This window comes from Mesoplodon densirostris, chromosome 8 (genome assembly GCF_025265405.1).
Source record: "Mesoplodon densirostris isolate mMesDen1 chromosome 8, mMesDen1 primary haplotype, whole genome shotgun sequence".
NCBI classification, from domain to species: domain Eukaryota; kingdom Metazoa; phylum Chordata; class Mammalia; order Artiodactyla; family Ziphiidae; genus Mesoplodon; species Mesoplodon densirostris.
Window position 1 is genome coordinate 11,322,356 of NC_082668.1, and position 22,669 is coordinate 11,345,024.

At 39.0% G+C, this 22,669-nt stretch overlaps 1 protein-coding gene across 1 annotated transcript in view; it reads left to right on the plus strand.

Annotated features, from left to right (window-relative positions):
• Positions 1-18,889, plus strand: part of SPHKAP (SPHK1 interactor, AKAP domain containing) — a 112,235-nt gene extending 93,346 nt beyond the window's left edge. The window contains exons 8-12 of the mRNA XM_060105920.1: positions 4,970-5,155; positions 6,993-7,079; positions 9,237-9,289; positions 9,377-9,561; positions 18,746-18,889. Of these exons, the coding sequence (XP_059961903.1) occupies positions 4,970-5,155; positions 6,993-7,079; positions 9,237-9,289; positions 9,377-9,561; positions 18,746-18,889 (655 nt within the window). The remainder of the gene's footprint in view (positions 1-4,969; positions 5,156-6,992; positions 7,080-9,236; positions 9,290-9,376; positions 9,562-18,745) is intronic.
• The last annotated feature ends 3,780 nt before the right edge of the window (positions 18,890-22,669 follow it).

Here is a 22,669-nt window from a genome sequence, read left to right on the forward strand (position 1 = left end):
TTCTCTGATTGCTGTGGCTAAAACTTCCAAAACTATGTTGAATAATAATGGTGAGACTGGACAACCTTGTCTTGTTCCTGATCTTAGTGGAAATGGTTTCAGTTTTTCACCATTGAGAACAATGTTGGCTGAGGGTTTTTCATATATGGCCTTTATTATGTTGAGGTAAGTTCCCTCTATGCCTGCTTTCTGGGGGGTTTTTATCATAAATGGGTGTTGAATTTTATGGAAAGCTTTTTCTGCATCTATTGAGATGATCATATGGTTTTTCTCCTTCAATTTATTAATATGGTTTATCACATTGATTGATTTTCATATATTGAAGAATCCTTGCATTCCTGTGATAAACCCCACCTGATCATGTTGTATGATCCTTTTAATGTGCTGTTGGATTCTGTTTGCTAGGATTTTGGTGAGGATTTTTGCGTCTATGTTCATCAGTGATATTGGCCTGTAGTTTTCTTTCTTTGTGACATCTTTGTCTGGTTTTGGATTCAGGGTGATGGTGGCCTCATAGAATGAGTTTGGGAGTGTTCCTCCGTCTGCTATATTTTGGAAGAATTTGAGAAGGATAGGTGTTAGCTCTTCTCTAAATGTTTGGTAGAATTCGCCTGTGAAGCCATCTGGTCCTGGGCTTTTTTTTGTGGGAAGATTTTTAATCACAGTCTCAAATTCAATGCTTGTGAGTGGTCTGTTTTTATTTTCTGTTTCCTCCTCGTTCAGTCTGGGAAAAATGAACAAACCTATAAATTTCTCTCAAAAGAAAATGGAAACTAGTGTTTTAGATATAATCACTATTCATTCTGAATCCCTAGTTATGTGACATGGGATATGAGATTTACTGTAAATAGAGAGGGAAATTGAGATAAAATAAAATATACTGACAGATTCATTTTTAAGCTAGATGTTTAATGTCAATCACTGAGATTTAACTTCTGATTTAGTAAGAAATATCCTATAATGAATTTTTTTAATAACGTAAGGTCCTAATTCAGTAAGGAATTAGTCCAGGAAATTATTTTTTAGCCAAGTAAACAAATGGTTTAGGAGCCCTCCCCTTTGTGCTGAGTACTTGTCTCATTTCCACTTTGGGGAATATGTATATTGTTTCTATTTGTCATCAGTGAACTAACTTATCTTTCATTTGAATTTAGTTAAATTCAGTGAATGTTCCTTTGGCTACATCCATTATTCCCCTTTCTATCTGCTCAATTTATAAAAATCTCAACATTTTTGAAAGAAAAATCAAGCTTATTAAGGATCTCTTTTCACCAAATGTTAGCAACAGATCACACTAGAAACAGCCACACCTCAAAACAGCACCTGTACAGATACTTTGAAAAGGAATCTTAGGGACAAGATTTGGTGTGATATTACCTATGTAATTTATTCACATATCAAGGGGATATTTAATCACACCCCAAAAAATATACATTTGAAACTCTACACTCTATACTAGAACTCATTTTAACAAATATTGTAAAAAGTACAACCATTTTTGGAGAAAGGATAACAGTACTAATTCTAAGATTGAGGAAAATTATGTAGATCTTTCTGTAACCGATCAAGTGTTTTGCATAAAAGTGATCAAGTGTCTTAAGTTGTATTTCCTGGGAACAGACCTTGAGAAGGAGAGTTCAGGCCAATATATATATAATTTGTTAAGGAATGCTCCCCAGAGAAAAGTGTACATACATGGGTAAGGAGGAAGGAAAGACAAGAGTGGACAGAGGGAGATGGTCTCCCCCAAATATGTTTGCACCTGAGGGCACAGCGCATCCTATAGGAAGCCCTGAAGCTGGGATTGTCTGTCATGTTTAGTGCAAATTGAGGCAAGGGTGGACTTTTGTATCTCTGTGTCAGCTGGTCATTGTGTTGCTCACTGGGATAGGGTATAACCCTGGCAAGGCAATTCCCAATCTGAGGACAGCTCTCAGTGTGGACTGGCAGCTGCCATTACTCTCTACAGCCAGTGCACAAGGGCCAAGTAAAGCATTCCAGTCTCCACTCACCGAGTTACCATATTTTTCATTGTCAACTGAGAAATACACTCTTGCTTTTTGTCTGCAAACATTAATGTCCTTCTCTTTATGCTATTAGTTTTTGATGAGCTTATGGAGAAAAGTTTCCATGAATCTGTTCACATTTCTGTACATTTGGCTTCCTGAGCAAAGAGCACTGGCACCTGGACTGAAGGTTGATCAAATACTAACCCTGAAGATAGAGACTTCTAAAGAGATACAGTGGTTCATTTCCCTGGAGCTATTTAATTACATTCCAGGGTAGTGACATCTCCTCCTCTCCGCAGAAAAGATTTGAATGTGTTTATAATCTAGAGCAAAGTGCTCTCTCCTCCATCGTCTCTCTCTCTCTCTCCCTTCTCTCCCTGGAGAAAAAGAGAGGCAGATGTGTCCAGGCATGATAACTTTGAGGTTCCTCTCCTGTGGTGCAAACCTCACTACAGGTGCAGTGTGCAGTAGGGAATTGGGGCACAGAGAGTGAATGCAAGCTGCTCTGTGAGAAAAGAAATTGTCTGATCTCTAATCCAGAGCACTTGTGTGTGTGTGTGTGTGTGAGTGTGTGTCACTGTGCCAGGCAAACAAATGGAAAGTCAAGCTTATTAAAAACCTGCTTTCACCAAGTGTTAGCAGTACAGTGTGATAGAAACTGCCACACCTCAATACTGTACTTATTCAGAATGCTGTTAGCTTGCAAGAAAGATCTTTCTCAGATCTTTCCACATAAGACTTAACAGGTAGGACTACCTAAATTTGAATATCATTCTACTTCTGAAGCTAGGCGATTTTAACAATAACATATTCATCTAAAAAATATTTAATGTGTTCACAGCTCTACTACAAATACATAAAAAAGTATAAAAGCTCTTAATAATGTATGGTATATACACTAGAATGCAAACTAGGAAGCATTAAGTGCTACCGAAAAGAAAGAAAACAGAAAAATTGCTTTGATCATTCAAGAGAGAGATGGCCCTAGTGAGGGAGATTAAGGATAAGGTGAGATCATCTTGGCTAAGGAATGGTAAGAAACAAGGATCAGGAAAGAATGTTATTAGACTAATGATTCTTAATGAATTATATAATTTACTATTAAAGAATAATGTATACTTACATACCAAGCACTAAGATAAATGCATTAAATGATTTTATTTTCTAGCTTATTTCTTCCAAAAACCATTATGAGGTTAGTATTCTTATTTTTCTTGGAAAATTTTATTAACTTGTCCAAGTTGAATAGATGACATGTGGTAGAAGTGGAAGCTACAGCACTGGACTGCAGGAACAGTGCTCAAAGCACCCTGGTCTCCAGCATTTGATCAGAGGAAGCAATGGGGCAAAGATGAAGAGGCAGGAAATTTGTGGCACATTTGAGGAGCAGCAGAGAGTCTGGTTTTACTCAGTAATGAACTAGAGTCAGACAGATAAAACTGGATAGGCAAGGGAAGACCGTGAAGAAAGAGTTTAGCTTTAGGAAGTTCTTGAAGGTTTTTGACAAGAAAGGCCAAAGATATACCTTGAGAACATTAATTAACATTAACCTGGCATATGTGTGAAGAACGTTTTGAAAGAGGAAGAATAGTTGTGGCTGAACTGTTAGGAGGCCGACACAATATAGTCCAGGCAAGAAGTCAAGGTTCAGTGCCCAGGAGTCTCAAAACTTGAGATGCGATGTCTGGTACCAACTCCTGTTGTAACTACAGGTAAATCATTCCACCTCACTGGGCTTTAGCATCGTAATCTACAGGAAATCTGTGAGGTTCCTTCCAAATCTAAATTCTAGAAATTTAGAAAGACCTAAATTAACATAACTACCTGAGCACAGAGACAGAGATAAGTATGTGAGAGAAACTTTAGAGATGGAACTGAAAAACATAGCAAATGATTGAATGTAAAGGTCAAGGAGAAATCAGAAGTTTTCTGCAAGATTTTAAGCCCAGACACTCAGAAAAGTCAATGAAATAAGAAATACAGGAAGAGGATAGGAAGGCAATTAGAATTTGGTTTATATAGATTGATTCTGAGATGTTAGTGAGACAGATTGGAGATGTTCCGAAGACCAACTGAGGAAAAGAGCCCCAGAATCAGGAAGAGGTACCCTGCCTGGAGCTCAGATTTGGAAGCTATTTTCACAGGCAGAATAGATGAGACTGCTTAGGGACAGACTGGAAAAGAGGGCAGTGAATCAATCAGAGCTGGCTATACTATGTTTAAAGGACAAAGAGAGAACCAGCTTCCAGGCTTGGAGTGTCCAGAAAGGCAGAAATTCATGGGAAGCCAACGAGGAAAGGTTTCAAAGAAAAAAGCTTGTTAGATCAAAGGTTAAATGCTTGATATAAAAAGGTGCTCATCCAGAAAAGTGATGCTGATATAAATCAGAGGTTTCAGAGGGAGAGAATGTGGTAAAAAAAAAAAAAAAAGGTGGCTGCAAGTGCAAAATATGTATAGAGGCATTTACAGGCAAAATAGTTTGGTAAACCACTAGAACTGGGCTGGGTGTTTTTCTCCCAGCATGGTCCACATACAACTTGCATTAGAATCATGTGGGGTGGTTGTTTAAAATGCAGGTTTCTGGGCCTTCCTGCAGAACCCCTGAATCGTAATCTCAGGGGAAGGATGCTCTGGGTATCTTTATTTTAAACACCACTGGCCTTCAATAATTCTTATGTATGCAGGCCAGGTTGCTTCAACATGTTTTTTAAATGAACGGAGGGAGTCAGTAGAAAGAGATCGAGTGAAGAAATAAGAAAGCTGGTAGAGAGTAATCCTGAAAAGGCAAAATGGGACCTACTGCATCAGCAGAAGATTAGCCTAAAAGAAGGATTCCATTTATGTCCTAGGACATCCTGCTCACTATGGCAGAGATCCATGCTCAACAGAGCATGCAGTGAGGTTCCCCTGAAAAGGTCAGTCTTGTGCCTGCACTCTTAGTAATATCTTACCATCTACAGTGACAGCCTTGATGCCAGAGATGTACCAGAAGCTGAAGTCTCAACAGAAGGCAGAGCCCCCGATGAGTTCTCCAACCCTCCCGGCAGCAGTGGAGAGAGCACGGACAGTTGGTCCCAGCTCGCCAATGAGGAAGACAACCCAGATGACACCAGCAGCTTCCTGCAGCTCAGTGAGCGATCCATGAGGTACCTGCTCTTTAAATGACTTACCAGGGAAGTAGGTCTCAATACAGATTCCAGAAATGCATTTTAATCATTCTCTGCAAAGGGTCCCCAATAGCACAAAAAGGAAAGACTGCCAGTCATAATTTGTGCTGAGAGCTATCTTAATATCCAGTTATGGTTTCAATTAGTTTGGCCAAGGTTGAGAGTCATCTGTGTTCCCTTCTCTGCAAGCTCCAGCTAGTGCATTCAATGATGACAACTGTGAGTTTTTAAATAAGAGCTGATATTACACCTGGTGTGTTTGATACTTTCTTTCTGGTTCATTTGTATTTCAGATGCAAGACAGGCTGGGTTTACATGAGGCGTTTCCATACTGTGTTGTGTTGTTTGGCCTGACTGTTTCTCCCCTTTCTCTGCCTGCCCTCTGTATTGTTGCTCTAGAAAAGCTAGAGAGGTGCTAAAGAGAGATCAGATTTGGGAGGACCTGAGCCAATCAGGAGACATAAACTAAAAACTAGTCCTTTGTGAGGTGAGAATGAAAAGAATCTTCATGTTTCTACCCTAAATCTTATTTGATACTGGGTCAACAAGTCCACGGATTTTCCAGAAAGGCCAATTGGAAAATGGGCTTCTGATGCATCTGGCTGTATGGCTCCTTGAAAATTTTACTTCTGACAGTTCAGTCTGTTTAGACTTAGGGAAATTTCACAATGTTAAATGATTTATCTAAAATTTCAAAAACTGGTGGGAAATGTTATCCTATAGAGATAAAAAGCAAAGAGAATTTGAATCTCTGGACTTAGCATAAGTTTATACAGTTAATTATCTCCAGAGCAATTACCTCAGATTTCAATCAGTGAGTACATTCAGTACCCCACACGAAAACCAAGACAGGAATTTGAAATGAGGGGATTTAGTTGCTTATTCATGGAACTCCTGAGGGAAGACTGTCCCATTACACGATACCCCAGCACTCACGCTTTGAAAACCTTACATGGAAGAGACGTCATTGGAAAATAGAGAAGGTATGAGGAAATATATTGAGTTTGGTGAAATTGGATGCATTCCATTTTGCAAGTACAGACAGAACCTAAAAATGGGCTCAACTCTTCTGTGTTTCAGTAAACAAATTCCAGGCTAGTAACTAGACAATATGTTGATTGTGCATCCTACAAAAATGTTGCAACATGTGATCCCTCCTTCTCTACAACACACAAAGTATCAGGTGTTGCTCCTTCTCAAAGATTTTAAGATAAAGGAGTTATAAAACTTTGGCATTGCCCAACTTTGTACTTGTAAATTCTGTAGTCCCTCAGGAAAAAAATGAGACAAATGCATATCCTATAGAATATCCCTGATAAAAACCCCCTGAATGGCAAGGGGAAAAGAGAACATGCATTGCTGGTTTCTGTCAAAAGCCAAGAAGCAGGCAGATAAGCATTCCCGTATCTTCCCCCTCAGCCAGCATTCTCAGAAGTATCTTAGTCTCTGGAGGTATACTCAAGGAGACTCTTGCTGATGGATAAACATCCTTACTGTCACTAGGATGGGGAAGAAAGGAGTCATGCTGATTGTCACCCACTAGGTTTTATCCACCAGGTATGACCACTGCAGAAATTATGAAACATTGATGATGATGATGATGATGATGATGATGATTGGCTTGAGCTAAAAATGCCTTTTGTTGTGTTTTCACCTGATTTGGTCAGAAATAAACATCAATTTAGGAGTCCTAGACACTAAGCAGTATTCTTCTGGGGACCAAAGGAAGAACCTCTTAGAATGGTGGAACATCAGTGTCAGCAGTGTGGCCAGGTGGTGGAGACTGGCATTAATATGTAAACTTTTACTTTGTCAGCAATGGCAACAGTAGTGCCACTAGCAGTCTTGGCATTATGGACCTGGACATTTATCAGGAAAGCATGCCATCTTCTCTCATGATTAAGTAAGTAGCCACTGAGATGCAGTGATTGTGAGACCACTACTCGATTCCATCTGGCAATCATTTTGATCATTCAGGTTGTTCCTGACCACTGGTTTCATCATGTCTGTCCTGCTGAGGTTCCCAGACGTGTATGGTTTCATGTCCCTGGAGTAAGAGCTCAGGCCTGCAGTAGCCACAACCTTCCCACCACCTGCCTTCTGGATTTCAAATCTGCCCCCTCTAATATAATCGTTTTGGATAAAGCTTTTCCATATAATCAGACATATATGTCATTTTACCTACTTGGACACAGAGAAACAAAAATCCATTTAAATTGTACTATGCCAACCAGCAAAGACTATCGTTCAATAGAATATAAAGGCTTTTCCTTTACTTGTAGACACCTGGGATTATTGCCACTAATGAGTCTAATACCAAATGGCACCATGGTGGAATGTGTCATTTTTACATATGCCCCCCACAAGATGAGGACCTTCTAAAAGACCAAGGGGAAAAAGTACAATATGTGTGTCATAAAATATGGTGCATAAAGGGAGAGCAATATGAGGTCAGGACTATATCTAGAGTTTGTGATTGTCCTGGAAAATTAAATGAATTGAAACCTATTTTTGACCATTATGACTTATTATCTGGAGATTTCTGAAATTTCAGAAAAATGAAAATGAAGTATAGGACTAAAGTTGCTCCCTGATCTATTTTTTCAATTATTATCTATAGCTAAATCATTTTTATTTCACTATTTAATCAGGTATCCTGCCTGCGGGAATATTTCTCAGTGATTAAAGGTTGCAGTGCATTCTTTATTGTTCAACACAGCCATCATTCACAGGTAGAGATGAACATAAACATTATCTTGGGTTTGTTTTGTTTTCTAAAGGAGGCAAAACAAACAAAAACACTTTGGGGTAAATTTATTTTTCTCCTACAGGAAACATTTGTTTAGGTATTTTGTCCATCTTTCTCCCCAGTATGAGCCTAGGACCCCACAGACTACAGATAGAGAAAACCAAGATCACCTGTACCCATATCAGCATCCTGCAGCTCCATAGTAGTAGAAATTGTATCTACTATATGTCATTTCACTTATGTCACTTGGATAGAGATCTAGCAGAAAATCTAGACCCTTGGGACATTGGCCATCCTTCTACAAATAATTAGGTGCTCATGAAAGAACAATTTCACTTTCTCTAGACATCAGGAATACAATGGAATTAGCCAGATCTTAGCAGTAACAGAGAATATAAGGGAGAATCCTCTCACATAGACACACATTTTTAAGAGTACCTGCAGTTTAATTTCTAGACAAGACAAAAATACAGAACAACCATGGGCTTCCCAAGATGGTCACTTCCTTTCAGCTGTTGGGTCATATACTCTTATTTTAAAAGCATTAACTGAGTCCTCCCACTATTTACAAGTCTCCCTAATAAGTACTCACTATGTGAAAGCACTTCAGATGTTGAACATGACTATATTTAATGAAATCCTCACTTCCATTATGAGTATCTAGTTCTAAACCACCCCCAGCCTACTACATCTTCCCAGTAAAAAGAAAGAAAAAGAAAATTTTCAACTAATTGAGATATTTTGTCACCCTTCTTAAGTTCTAAATTTTGTGATTGTCTTTTCCCTTATTTCAGGTCAAAGAACCAAGTATATGTAGAAAAATATTTTCCTAAATGAAAATGCCAGTTTATGTTGTTATCATGGTGTAGAAAAATATCATTGTCTCAAGATGGAAATATATGGTTCTGTAAATGACAAGCAAATACAGAAGAAGGATAAGTCCTCAGATCTGATATAGTTACCTACAAAATCCTTCCTTGACTGTTCAAACCTGTGAAGGTTTATGGAAAGGAGGTCGAGAAGAAGAAAAGTTTGCATCTCTCAAAGTCTCCCACACCAATTATCCCAACTAAAATCATGCAGTTTATCTAGCCTTTATTTTAGGGGTAATGTTATTCATTGCAGACCCAGTAGTCCTACTTAATAGCCACGTTGACATTTCCCTAGTATTTGTTTACTTTATTCCACAAAACAATAAATATATGAAACTTCAGAAGCTTTTAGATCAATAAGACCCATCACCTCATCTAGCATTTACAGCTTGCTCTTCCTTAAACATTACCAACCATATATTGTTGTTTTCTCCCAAAGTGAATTAGTAGAAGAAAACGAGATTCTTAAAGGACAGGCAGAAAACATAGAGGGTAAGCCACGTTCCCATAATTTTGAGACAAAATTTGCCTGTGATCTTCGTATGGAAAGTATAATAAGGCAGTTGTGTCTGTATTCAGAACGTGCCTCTGGAATGCCAGTGGGAAAGGCCAGCCGCCAGGGGAGCCTGCTGGTGATCAACTTTGACCTGGAGCCAGAATGTCCTGACACTGAGCTTCGAGCCACTCTGCAGTGGATAGCCGCCTCTGAACTCGGGATCCCCACTATCTACTTTAAGAAATCTCAAGAAAACAGAATCGAAAAGGTACCGTGTTTCCTGCTTGTATATCATAATGCTTTATTTTTTTATCCCTGCTTAAAACTCAGTAAATGCCCAGTTAACCCATTTAAATTTTTTCCTTGACTTTTCACCTTAAAATTGTGATTAGAACTTTGAAACCTTCCACCTGCATAAATATAATCATGATAATTCTTTGACCATCAGTTTGTCTTAGCTAGTTGGTGATGATGAGAAAGTAAATTGAGGAGACGGAATATTTTTCTAAGAGTCTTATTTTTGTGTGTGTTTCCTCACTCTGGAACCAACCTCTTCATAACATTCATTTAAATAAAAAGTAGAGAAGGAAAGGCAAAAAGGATTCTTCAGTTAATTTTAAGTCAATCAAAAGGGAGGCTATCTGGTGAACCTAATCTAATCCAATGAACCCATTAAAAGCAGAGAGATTTCTCTGGCTAGTGGCAGAAGTACGACAGACTGACAGCATGAGAGCATGAAGGGACTGCATGACAAGAAATTGGGCAGCTTCTAGAAACTGAGAGTGGACCTCAGCCAATAATCAGCAATGTGAGGCCACCCTGATAATTAAACTATGGCATGACGTCAAAGAGAAGGCATTTTTAATTCCCTATGGGACAGATTTGCATTGGATGGGCTTTCTCATTATTATTCTCCACCTAGAAATATAAAGCTAAGAAATAGATCCCTAGCCAACATCTAAATTAATAGCAACTCTCACTCTAACTCCCTTTCTCTAAAACCAACCACTTACTGTTACAGAATCTCAGTTATTAAGGTTAAAGCAAGAATCCATCTACCAATGTCTTCAAGCTCAATTTTCCATAATTTAAAAGTATGTTTTTTAAAAAATTCAAATTAATAATAATGTTGTTATATTGGTTTTCTATTTCTGTGTAACAAACTGTCACAAATTTACTAACTTAAAACAACAATACCCAGTTCTGTTGTCAGAAGTTTGGGTGAATTCCATGCTCTTTATTGAGGGATTTACAAGGCAGAAATCAACATGTCAGCCTGGCTGGGTGGGCACTTATCTGGAAACTGTAGAGAGAAATGTGCTTCCGAGCTTGTTAGGGTTGTTGTCCTAACTGAGTTCCTTGTGGTTGTAGGACTGAAGTCCCCATTTCCTTGTTGACTATTGGCTGAGGTCCACTCTCAGCTTCTAGAAGCTGCCCAATTCCTTGCCACACAGTCCCTTCATGCTCTCATGCTGTCAGTCTCTCTTACTTCTTCTGTCACTAGCCAGAGAAAACTCTCTGCTTTTAATGGGTTCATTGGATTAGATTAGGTTCACCAGATAGTCTCCCTTTTGATTGACTCAAAATTAACTGAAGAATCCCTTTTGCCATTTAAGATAACATAATAAGGGCATAATTATCTCATTCTATTCATAGTACTGAGGATTAGGGCAGAAAATCTTGGAAGCTGCTTCAGGATACTGCCTATCACTGCCGCTGTGCCTTTTTTTTTTTTTTTTTTTTTTTTTTGCGGTACGCGGGCCTCTCACTGTTGTGGCCTCTCCCATTGCGGAGCACAGGCTCCGGACGCGCAAGCTCAGTGGCCATGGCTCACGGGCCCGGCTGCTCCGCGGCATGTGGGATCTTCCCGGACCGGGGCACGAACCCGTGTCCCCTGCATCGGCAGGCGGACTCTCAACCACTGCGCCACCAGGGAAGCCCCCCACTGTGCCTTTTTTAATGTCTAATAGTCACTTCCACATAGTCATTATACTTGTTTCTCAACAACGCTGTGAAAAGAGCAGAATGGATATTATTGTCCCTTTTTTACTGATGAGCAACTCAGTACTCAGAAGCTAGTCCATGAGAGAGTCCTCAGATAGTGATATTTGAGCCTAGTGGTAGAACCCCACTTTCTCCACAGATACCTGTCAGTAGTGTGTCTCTCTCAAGTTAGATTGCCTTTGAGTTACAATCTAGACATTTTTAAATGTGTAACTGCATTTTAACCCTCACTGCCAGAATCCTACAGCCTGAAATTAAAGGGCCTCTACCCTTTTGCTCAGGCACATGGTAATTAGAAGAGCGTATCTATTTCTGCATCCCCAGCCAATGGGATTGGCTACTGAAAAAAATCGAGAAGGAGACCTAGTTTATTTTCCATGCCCTCTTCCTCTTCAGCCTCTCTCTCCAGCCAGTAATTCATATTTCTCTTCAGGCCTAGAACTGCCTACAGCTCTACGCTCTCTGAATCTAGATACGATCCTATGCTTGGCATACCTTTATTTGCAAGGTGATGAGTGATTTGTTATTTAATAAATTTTCCTTCTACCTTACCATCCAGCCTGCCTAGTGCAAAGAATGCAGTGAAAGAGTACTTCACTTTTGACCCCTCCCTCCTGCCATACACAATCCCAAGACCCCCTGCCATGGGGAGGAGAACAAGAACATTCTCAGCCAGAGTACATTCTCAGTTTCCTGGAAAAATGAAAGGCAGTTTGGTTTCCAAATTTATCTCGAGCCTCTCCCTGAATAAAAGCATTACCTCGTGCATTTTCAGATGGTCTCTTAATGAAGTAGATTTTTATACAATCCACCATTTTGAAGAGACAATGTAACACTCTGTGTGAATATATATCTCATAAATTCCCCTTAGATGAAAGGACAAGGAATATGTCATTAACACCTTAATTATGTACGTGATGCTTTGACACGATATTTATTTATCCCCACTGATGTTCAGTTCTCAAAGAGGATGCCTGTCTTTGCTCATAACTATTTTTCTGAGAATATAAATGTTCCACTAGTGTTATCAAGGTAAACATTAATGATGTTTCACTCCTATTTAGCATTAGTTCAAGGAGGTTATTTCCAAGTAATGTAATTTTAAGGACTGAATCTTCTAACAGTTTTTTTCCGAGTCAGTTAGGGTTCTCTCCACATAGTGGCTTCTCCATAAAAGGGCACTGCCTGTGCCCAGTTCTATGACAGAACTTGTGAAAAAAAGCAAAACCTTATGCAAAATTTTGACATCCTTTCTTTTATCGATAGCGCATTTGAAGACCTCATTCTGATTGTTTTTAAATTAGCCAGGAAGTTAAGTGGCCATTTTCAAGTGGTATGGAAGAGAGATTGTGGCTTCCTACCAAGGAGGCTGTGTCACTTGAGAGCAGCAGTGTCTCATTAACTCCTCATCGGCTTGGAGAGGATTAGAGAAATGTCTCTGTTAAGTTCATCAATGACACTCCCCCACTGTCACTAGAGTATGAAACACCATTCACAGATACATACTCTGAGTCCCTATTTGTGAAAATTCTGAATTTTTTGGATAAACTAATTTAGCCAACACATCCCCCTTGATGGTGGTCTCAAGCATGAGCTAAAATAGCAGAGGATATCATGAATGAACACTGAAGCAGCTCATCCTTCCCACCACTGCCTGTGAACTTGGCTTTGGAGTTGAAGAACACCTAATGTCAGCTTCTAACTACCTCCAGCCTTATTTCTATTAAAAAGGCAAATTCCAAACATTCTGGGTGCCCAATGTACTGTCACTCCTCTCCGATAAATGACACCTTTTCAAGCTTTGTCTTTTAGTGTTCTGTCTAATCATTAAAATTCCAAGTCCACTTGAATGTCGTACATTTGGAACATTCATGAAAAGTTTATCGAATACGTACAACATGCCAGCCTCTGTTGTAGGCTCTGGGGACTCAGGGAACAAAAGAGACAAAATATCCTACCCTTTTGGAGTTCATATTCCAGTCTAGGAAGGACCCAAGGTAGGGAGAACATAAACCAAGAGGCTCAGGTTGTAAAGACCAAACGTGAAAGTGATGGGAGCTTGTTCTGGACAAGGAAAATAAGAAGCACACTGAGACAGTACTTCTCACCCTGTGACCAGGATCCAAATGCACAGAATCACCTAGGACACTTATTTACAATTCATATTCCTAGACCCCTTCTTGGAACTCACTTTCTAAGAGTGGGGCCCAGAGATATCCATTTTTAACAGCTTTGCTCAAGTACAGTGATGTTAATGAACACCAAAATTTGAGACTCCCTTCCATAAGAAATATCTTGAAGGAGTGGCAGAATTTGAGGTGGCTTTAAAGTATGCTAAATTCCAGAGGAAAGACTGTTGAGAATTCCAACACCTGAAAATCTAAAACAGTTTGTGAATTTAATTCACAATGACCTTGACATCAATTAAATTTAATCTACTTAATTCAAAGCAGGGATTGGGGGGGGGAATCTTGAGAGCAATTGTTTTTAAAAATAGATATCAACCAGCTAATTGCTCTGCTGTTTTGAAGCCAAAGCATTATTTTCTCTAGCTCTTTTATTTCTGTTTAAATTCAATGAGCTTCTGTGAGCTAGAATGGGCTGATGACTGGCCCCGCAATAAATCAGGTGCCTTTCTCATCTTTAAGCTCATTTTGAGAATTACTTCCTTTTCTTGAAGGCAGTGCATAGAACAGAACGTGCAAAGAGGAAACAGATGTAAACTTACCTTCCTAAGAAAGTGGGAGTCAGAAGAGGAGTGGCCTCGCCTTTAATTTCTTATTCTTTTCCATATGCAAAGCAGTGGGAAGAGAATGACAGAGAATATGTTGATGGCATTTACTGTTAACCTAACTTTCCCCAAAATACATTTTAAGTCTCAGTTTTGAAAAAAATACATGACAAAGGAAGGAAAAATAAGGAAGAATTAGATATTGTCTTAGCTCAGGCTGTTCTAACAAAACACCATAGAGAGTGGCTTGAACAGCAGACATTTATTTCTCACAGTTCTGAAGGTTAGGAAGTCTGAGATCAAGGTGCCAGCAGATGCATTTCCTGGTGATGGGCTTCCTCCTCTCTGTGCCCTCATGTGGCAGAGAGAGAGCTCTGGCATCTCTTCCTCTTCTTATAACAGCATAAATCCCACCATGGGAGCCCCATCCCCATGACCTTATCTAAATCTAGTTATTTCCCAAAGGCCCCACCTCTTAATGCCATCATATTTGTGTCTTAGGGCTTCAATATATGAATGGAAGTGGGGAAGGGGGGGACACAAACATTCAGTCCATAACAGATATTGTCTCTTCCTTTGTGAATGTAAGAAACTGTCTGCCTTGAACTGAATATTTTGTCATTGCTCTCAAATTCAGTGTGTGCTAGAATCACCTGGAGAGCTTTTATAGACCCCAGTTCGTGAGCCAATTAAATCAGACTCTCCTCTTGGGATGAAACCCAGGCTTTGGGGTTTTCTCGAGGTCCCTGGGAGTTCTAGGGTATAACCAAGGCTGAGAATCACAACTCTACAGGCCATAATTGCAGGAGCAATATAAAGACCAGCTCACTTGTGCTTAATGAAGTGGAATTCACCTTGGAGCAAAAGAAGGTATCTGCTTTCAGAAATCTAAGTTGAATGTTTTCAAAATCCCATATGACTTGCAACAACTCCCATAGATCCCACCATATGATTTGGTAAACAATTAGTCTAATTTAGAAAATGCACCTGAGAATATACAAGGCATCTACCATGTGATACTTTTCTTCAAACGAGTCTACCAATGATATACCATCACAGGACAGAAATTCTTCTAGTTACCTAAGACAAAACATTTGTTCAAGTAAATGCCAACTATGATACATAGGAAGGGAAGCTAATTATTATTGATTGTGAAATAGCAGGAAATGAAAATTTTTGATTTTTATATTTCAGTGCGTTGGAAAGAAAAACTCAGATCTCTGATACACTAAAGCTGATTATGAAATTCCCAAGTCAAAAACATGGACAGATACAGTGAAAGATCTAGAACGAGCTGCTAAATAGAATGCAGTTTTTCAAGGCTGTAGTAATGAGCTAGAAATGTCCTTTTCTGGTTTCTTCACAATCTTAGCTTCATTTTTGTCTAGAACTTTTTTTAAATGAAGAAAGAAAAGAAAGTGTAAGACCTTCCCTGCTCATCAGCCCCACAGATGGTTCAAGGTCTCGATGTCTGAGATGAAGTCATCATGGCCTAAAAACATGCTATATTTAGTGGGGCCAGATCATTTTTAAAAGTTGCTTTACTGGGATATTGGCCTGGATTTAGAAATCATGAGACAGATTCTAGTGTGTGACCATTCGACAAACTACTGACAGAGTGGCCTAGGTGATGGGGCACTTTGACAACTTTGGCCAGTCAACAACATCTTATGGTCATCACCACAGTGGGGGACCCTGCTTCAGCAAGCCCCAAATAGATGGAAAGTAGCTAATCTTGGGCTTCCAGAAAGGTCTGAAACAGACAGCCTTCTGGGAAAGGTTTAGCCAATATTGACATCAGCTCTAGAATTTTGATTCTTTCTCAGAGCAATACTTGAGAGATAAAAGTTGGGAATAAGATGGTGGTCCAGTGAACCAGTATGTATAGAAAGAAAAAAGAGAGGTGCCAAGGCTAATTTTCTATTTCTGTTTACTTTATATTGACTGCTTCTTTATAAGACATGTTAAGGAAGAGCAAATACCCTCAAGGGATGAGTCTAGCCTAAGACCACTGATGACCCTGGAGGGAAATCTTGAAGTCAATGAATTATGAGCCTCTCTCAGTGAGACCTCAGAAACTTGATGTTCAAGTCTTCTCCACTAGGAGCATCTAATTTCTAGACCTCCAGTAAGAGCTGGGAAAGTCTGATTAACCAAATCATGCAAAGACATCCTAGCCTTTCTCCCCCTTTCCCTGAGGCCTTATGTTTCTACCACTTTGTCCAATAGAAAACTTGCCTGGGATCTTTCATACACACCAAGAAACAAGTAACAGCTCACAAAATTATTTTTACGCCTCTCCGTAAATTACTAGTAACCTCCTGTAATGTTCCCCTTTCTGAGGGTATTTGTGTTTTGAGCAAAGCCTTAACCTAAAGGATTAAGCTGTCTAAAATTTCAGATCTAACAGACAGAAAGCTAGGCAGAATTGTGAGGGAAAACAGACAGCTAATAGTCTCTGAAATTCTATCACTGAGACTGATGGAGCTGATTGGCACTAACCTTCCATGGCTGTTACAGTGACCAGTAAAGAAAGGTCCTAGGCGCCTTACCCCCACAATATACATGCCGACTCCCAGGCACAGTGTGATGAGACACCTGTCCCATGACCAGCTTTGACTCTCCTCCTTGCTTACTACCATTGCACCAGACTAGGCTCTGCCCGGCCTTTGCCTAGATCCATGGCCCCCCAATCATTTTTTTGGAGTGTCCTATCAGTAGAAAATTATTGAGTAAGAAGCCCCAAGATGTGCATGCTAATTTTTAACTATATATGTGCAAATACATTATATAAAACTCAAGAATGAATATTTAGACAAGGTTCATCTTCAATGATTCTGGATGTCACTCCATATTTCAAATAGCCTTCTTTATCATTTTGAATGCATTTGCTGCATTTGACTCACATTTTGCTCTTCATTCCTTTTGTCATTCTGCAAATATTTATTGAGCCCCTATTAGGTGCAGGCACTAGATATAACGAGGTGGCTAAGATGATGTCCTTTCCTGGGAGATTTATTATCTGTAATAGAGTTGCCATCGGCTTCCCATTGGTCTCCCTTTTTACATCATCTTTTAGATGATGTTTATGTTTCCATGTATTAAAAGTTAAGCATTTTATTTTCCAGCCTAGAAAATTGCTTTATTCTGATTAAGCCAACACAAGGCGAGTGAGTACAATAAAGCATTGATTTCTGTAACTGTGTAGTAGTCGGTGCCATCACAGCTGGGAGAAGAAACATAATTTAATAGTAGCTCTCTATAAGACAACTTCTCAGCAATTGAAATGAATTAGCAAATTCAAACTGAAGAGGGGGGAGGAAAAGACCAGAAAAAAATTAGCATTCCGGGGCTTCCCTGGTGGCGCAGTGGCTGAGAGTCTGCCTGCCGATGCAGGGGACACGGGTTTGTGCCCCAGTCCAGGAGGATCCCACATGCCGCAGAGCGGCTGGGCCCGTGAGCCATGGCCACTGAGCCTGCCCGTCCGGAGCCTGTGCTCCACAGCGGGAGAGACCACAACAGTGAGAGGCCCACATACCACACACACAGACAAAAATTAGCATTCCATTTTCTGGCTGATCTTGAAAGTATGAACAAATGCGAAATGAGCAGAGGAAAGAAATCCTAGAAGGAAACATTGAAGAAATAGTAACTAAACTACAGCCCTCATCTTTTTTTAACAAATAGGTTTTTCTTCCTCCTTAAATGATACCAGATTCCCAGCTTATCCTTTCTCCCAGTGTTCCAAATAAATATCAATAGCTTATTCTCCTACGACCAAAATGCATGGGGTGCAATAGTAGAAAGAGCTTTGGGCTGGAGTGTTAGAAGACCATGCATCCTACTGCCAACTTTTCATCTCACAAACCCACAATTTTTCATCTTTAAATACCTGCTTTACAGGGTTGTTGACAGAATTAAATGAGATTACATGCATGAAAGTAAATACTTCCTGCAGGTTTTGGCTCTATAATCATTACTTTTCTTTATACGTATCTGACTAAGGAGTTTGAGAAGCCTTCATTCTGGGCTTCATCCCACAGTTTCACGAAGGAAACCATCTATAATGCTTTTCTCACCTTCCAATGCTCCAACTCACAATTCACCTGTAATCATAAACTTTCTACATTGTGGCCAACTGAAGCTGGTACCATTAACCAGGTGACGAATCTAGGATGTTTCCTCAATCTTTCTTTTTCCTGTTCCAGTGGAAAGCCAGTGTCTCTCAAAGTTTGATGAAGAGGGAGGGAAATTTTCAAGATGGAATGAGGAACCAGTAAATAACCCTACCCAAAAGTGTAACACAATTTTTTTGGCATAAATGTATACATCCAATGAGAAATTATCTGTGACACCGATAGAAGGGACTGGGAACCATGCTCTACAGTCCTGTTAGAGAGAGTCCAACCCAGAGAAAAGCAGATCTGAGGAAACTCTTCAAATATCTAAAAGATAGACTGTGGAAAGAAGAATTCCTTGTAGTCTCCCCAAATCGAAGGATGGCAACTGCTGTGAGGAACATTATAGTTCAGTTGAAAGAACTCACTAATAATCTGAACTGTCTAAAAAGAAAATAGACTGTCCTAGAATATAGTCTGCTATCACTAGAGATATTAAAAAATAACCTGGAGAGCCACTGGCTTTGGAAGAGTGGTTGAACGATATAACTTTGAGGACCCTCTGTGATATGTGAGCCTAACCCTGTGCTTTACTTTAGTTTCTAGATGTCGTGCAGCTGGTTCATCAGAAGGCCTGGAAAGTGGGAGATATCTTTCATGCAGTTGTTCAGTACTACAAAATGCGTGAGGAGCAGAAGGATGGGACCCCGAGTCTCTTTGACTGGCTCTTGGAACTGGGATAAGGCGGCTATGCCTTTAGAGTACCCCTTCCTTCATTCCAGCTTAGATTACAGTGGTTTGCTCTAAACTTTCTCAAAACATCACATCACATTAACAGAGCTATGAAAAAATCTGCTGTTCAAGTCTGCTGCACATAGAGTAAATCTGAGGAAAAGCAAAATATCAGTCTGTACAAATCAATACAACCGGTGGGTGAGTTCAAAGGAGCTTGTATTAGAATGGCTGGAAAAAATTTTAATGGGCCCAAATGAAAAACTTATAACTAGGCCCAAACTCCAGGAAAGTTGCACTTACATATTTTTAATAATATAAAATGTGATGTAATGTCTCCAATTATGTGAATCAACTGGAAACAAAGTCACTGGTCAAAATCATTTTATAAACTCTGCTGTAATGTTTATTTTATTTTTTTGAGCAGATTAAGGGGTCTGTCAGCGCAGGTAAATACTTAAGATATGGGCAAGACATTTCCAAAACTTTGATATAAAAGCTTTCCAGTTTCAGACCGTTACCAGTGGTTATTAACAGAAATGCAAGAATATATCAGTGTCCTCTACAAAGGTGATTTCATTTATCCACTACAGCCCACTGAAAAATATTCCACATCTCCCAATAATATCTGGGTTCCTAGCTAATCAGAAAACTATTGGTGTTCAGCTGAGAGAGAGAAAGATCAAAGGTTGTCTTGTTTCCTTCTATATATTACATGAGTAAAATGATTACAGAACTCTTATGCAAAGGGAAGAAGCTTTCTAACAAAAGAGCATCTTTTGAGATAAAATCTGCTTGTATATTAAATTATATAAAATATAAACTTTCATTTTATTTTTATTGTAAATTATGAAGAGATTGTTATCTTAAATAATATATTGAGTTAGCCTTAGAAGTTCATAAAATATGAAGAGATTATAGTCTTAAGTCATATATTGACTCGAGCTCTGTGGTTTCATTATAAAAGTACCCGTATGGCATACTTGCTAGTCTTATGACATTTATAATGATGGATGCAGGATTCAACATAACCAGTTAGGGTCATAGACTTCCTGATTTAAGGATACTAGCATTTAATTTGAGAAAAAGAAAATATTATCACATTTAAGTATTTTAAAAACAGGGATTTACTCTTTTGAAAAATAAAGGTATCTAACTTCTCCCCAGTAAGTCTTCTTTCCCTTCAGCTAAATGAGCTAGACTGGCTTTTATCTTCTTGATCAAAGAAAGTGTTTATTAAAGATTTCCTGAGATACTATGCTCTTACACTATTTTTAAGATTGTGAAGTAATTTTAAATGTGAACAAGACCCCACACCATCAATGCTGGCCTTGTGTGTCATCCACATTGACAAGAAATTGACATTTCTTGAAATGTCAAGAAAGCTTCATTGGAAGCTCTTTTTCCTCCCTACCACCCACCCCAGGAATCCTTTCCAGGACTCTTTAGGCATTTATTATTAAAAAATAGTCCAAATTTAGGTTGTATGTTTAATTTGACACAAACAAATGTCAAATTTTAACATTTATCCACCGTTTCAAACTGAAAGTTCTTCATGGTACTAAATGGAAAAGGGTATGTTTATTTTTTACACAACCCCAGAATATTGTGTGTAGATTTTTGTTGTGCTCAAATGAATGTTTACTTATCCTACAAAGCACAAACACTGGATTGTAATCATGTGATGAAATTATATTTGTTGTACCTAAAGTTGCAAACTAATCAATAAATTTTTGTTGCCAAATGGTTGATCATTTTTTCTCCAAGAGCTTAAGCGCCTCAGAGAAAAAAATAGTCACAGTGTAATTGGGTGAAGATAGATTTATCCCTTAGACACGTGTTACAGTTCCACTTTCAATTTTTGAATAAGAAAATATTCTTTGAATGGCCATCATCAAAGAATCTACAAACAATAAATGCTGGAGAGGGTGTGGAGAAACAGGAACCCTCTTGCACTGTTGGTGGGAATGTAAATTGATACAACCACTATGGAGAACAGTATGGAGGTTCCTTAGAAAACTAAAAATAGAACTACCATACAACCCAGAAATCTCACTACCGGACATTTACCTTGAGAAAACCATAATTCAAAAAGAGTCATGTACCACAGTCATCATTGCAGCTCTATTTACAATAGCCAGGACATGGAAGCAACCTATGTGTCCATCGACAGATGAATGGATAAAGAAGATGTGGCACATATATACAATGGGATATTACTCAGCCATAAAAAGAAATGAAATTGAGCTATTTGTAATGAGGTGGATGGACCTAGAGTCTGTCATACAGAGTGAAGTAAGTCAGAAGGAGAAAAACAAATACCCTATGCTAACACATATATATGTAATCTAAAACAAACAAACAGACAAAAAAATGGTTCTGAAGAACCTAGGGGCAGGACAGGAATAAAGATGCAGATGCAGAGAATGGACTTGAGGACACCGGGAGGGGGAAAGGTAAGCTGGGACGAAGTGAGACAGAGGCATGGCTATATATACACTACCAAATGTAAAATATATAGCTAGTGGGAAGCAGCTGCATAGCACAGGGAGATCAGCTCAGTGTTTTGTGACCACCTAGAAGGGTGGGATAGGGAGGGTGAGAGGGAGACGCAAGAGGGAGGAGATATGGGAACATATATATATGTATAGCTGATTCACTTTGTTATAAAGCAGAAACTAACACACTATTGTAAAGCAATTATACTCCAATAAAGATGTTAAAAAAAAAAGAGTAAGGCTAAGAGCTAAGAAGGGCCAAATTATTGGGAGCTTTGTAGATGGCTAAGTTACAGGTGAAGGTAGCAAAGGACTAATATTTTTTTAATTTGACTTTTAAAACTTACTTTTTCTGTTCTGTGGACATTGGGCTATCTTGCGCAAAGCTGATAGCAGGAACACCACTTAGCAGAATATTTCACCCCACTGTACTGAGGCACGCTGCCACCTAGGCAGAGTGGGTGAAGAAATTTAATTTTGTCCATTGTGTAAATAATGTTTAGCCCAAGCACTTGGAAGAGTGTTTGGCACATAGTACTCAATAAGTATTTGTTGAATGAATAATAAAGTGAACTAACAAATGAAAAAAAAAAAGAAAGAAAATATTCTTTGACTAAATTAGTTAGGATCAGTAATATTTACATAAATCAGCATTTCTCAATCTTAGCACTACTGGCATATGGGGCTGGATAATTCTTTGTTGTGGGGATCTGTCCTGAGCACTGTAGGATGTTTAGCCTCTAAAAGTCTCCTAATATCGCATTTCCTGCAGGGCAAAATCACCACAGGTTGAGGACCTTTAGTGTAAATAATGCCTTGAAGAGGCAGAGCCTGAGGCTCTAGGAGTAGTTAGGGTAAAGGACGAGGTCTCTGTAGCCCCTAGTGTGGAGAACCCCAGTAGGAACATGAAAACCAGGCATTCTCCCCCTACCCTCCCAAGACTGATGGGCTGTGGCCTTTACAGTAAGTCTTAACAACAGGAGAACAAGTCACAAGACAAAAAGGAGTCTACAAACCTGGGGTGAACCAACCTAGATGCAAGTAAACTAGAGGTACATTTTCAGTCTTAGAAGTAAATGGACCAGTGCTCTTTGAACTCGATAGAATTTATTACAACAAGGATATATTGTAGAGCAAAAAAAGAGAAGAAGGAATATTATTCAGGTAATTAACAGTAAGGATAACAGCACATCTACTATTCTCAACAGTTTTATTAATTGCAATTTTATGGTGATTTTCCAAAAGGGAGAACTAAAATACAGAGAACTTAAATGATCCATACAATGCTTAAAA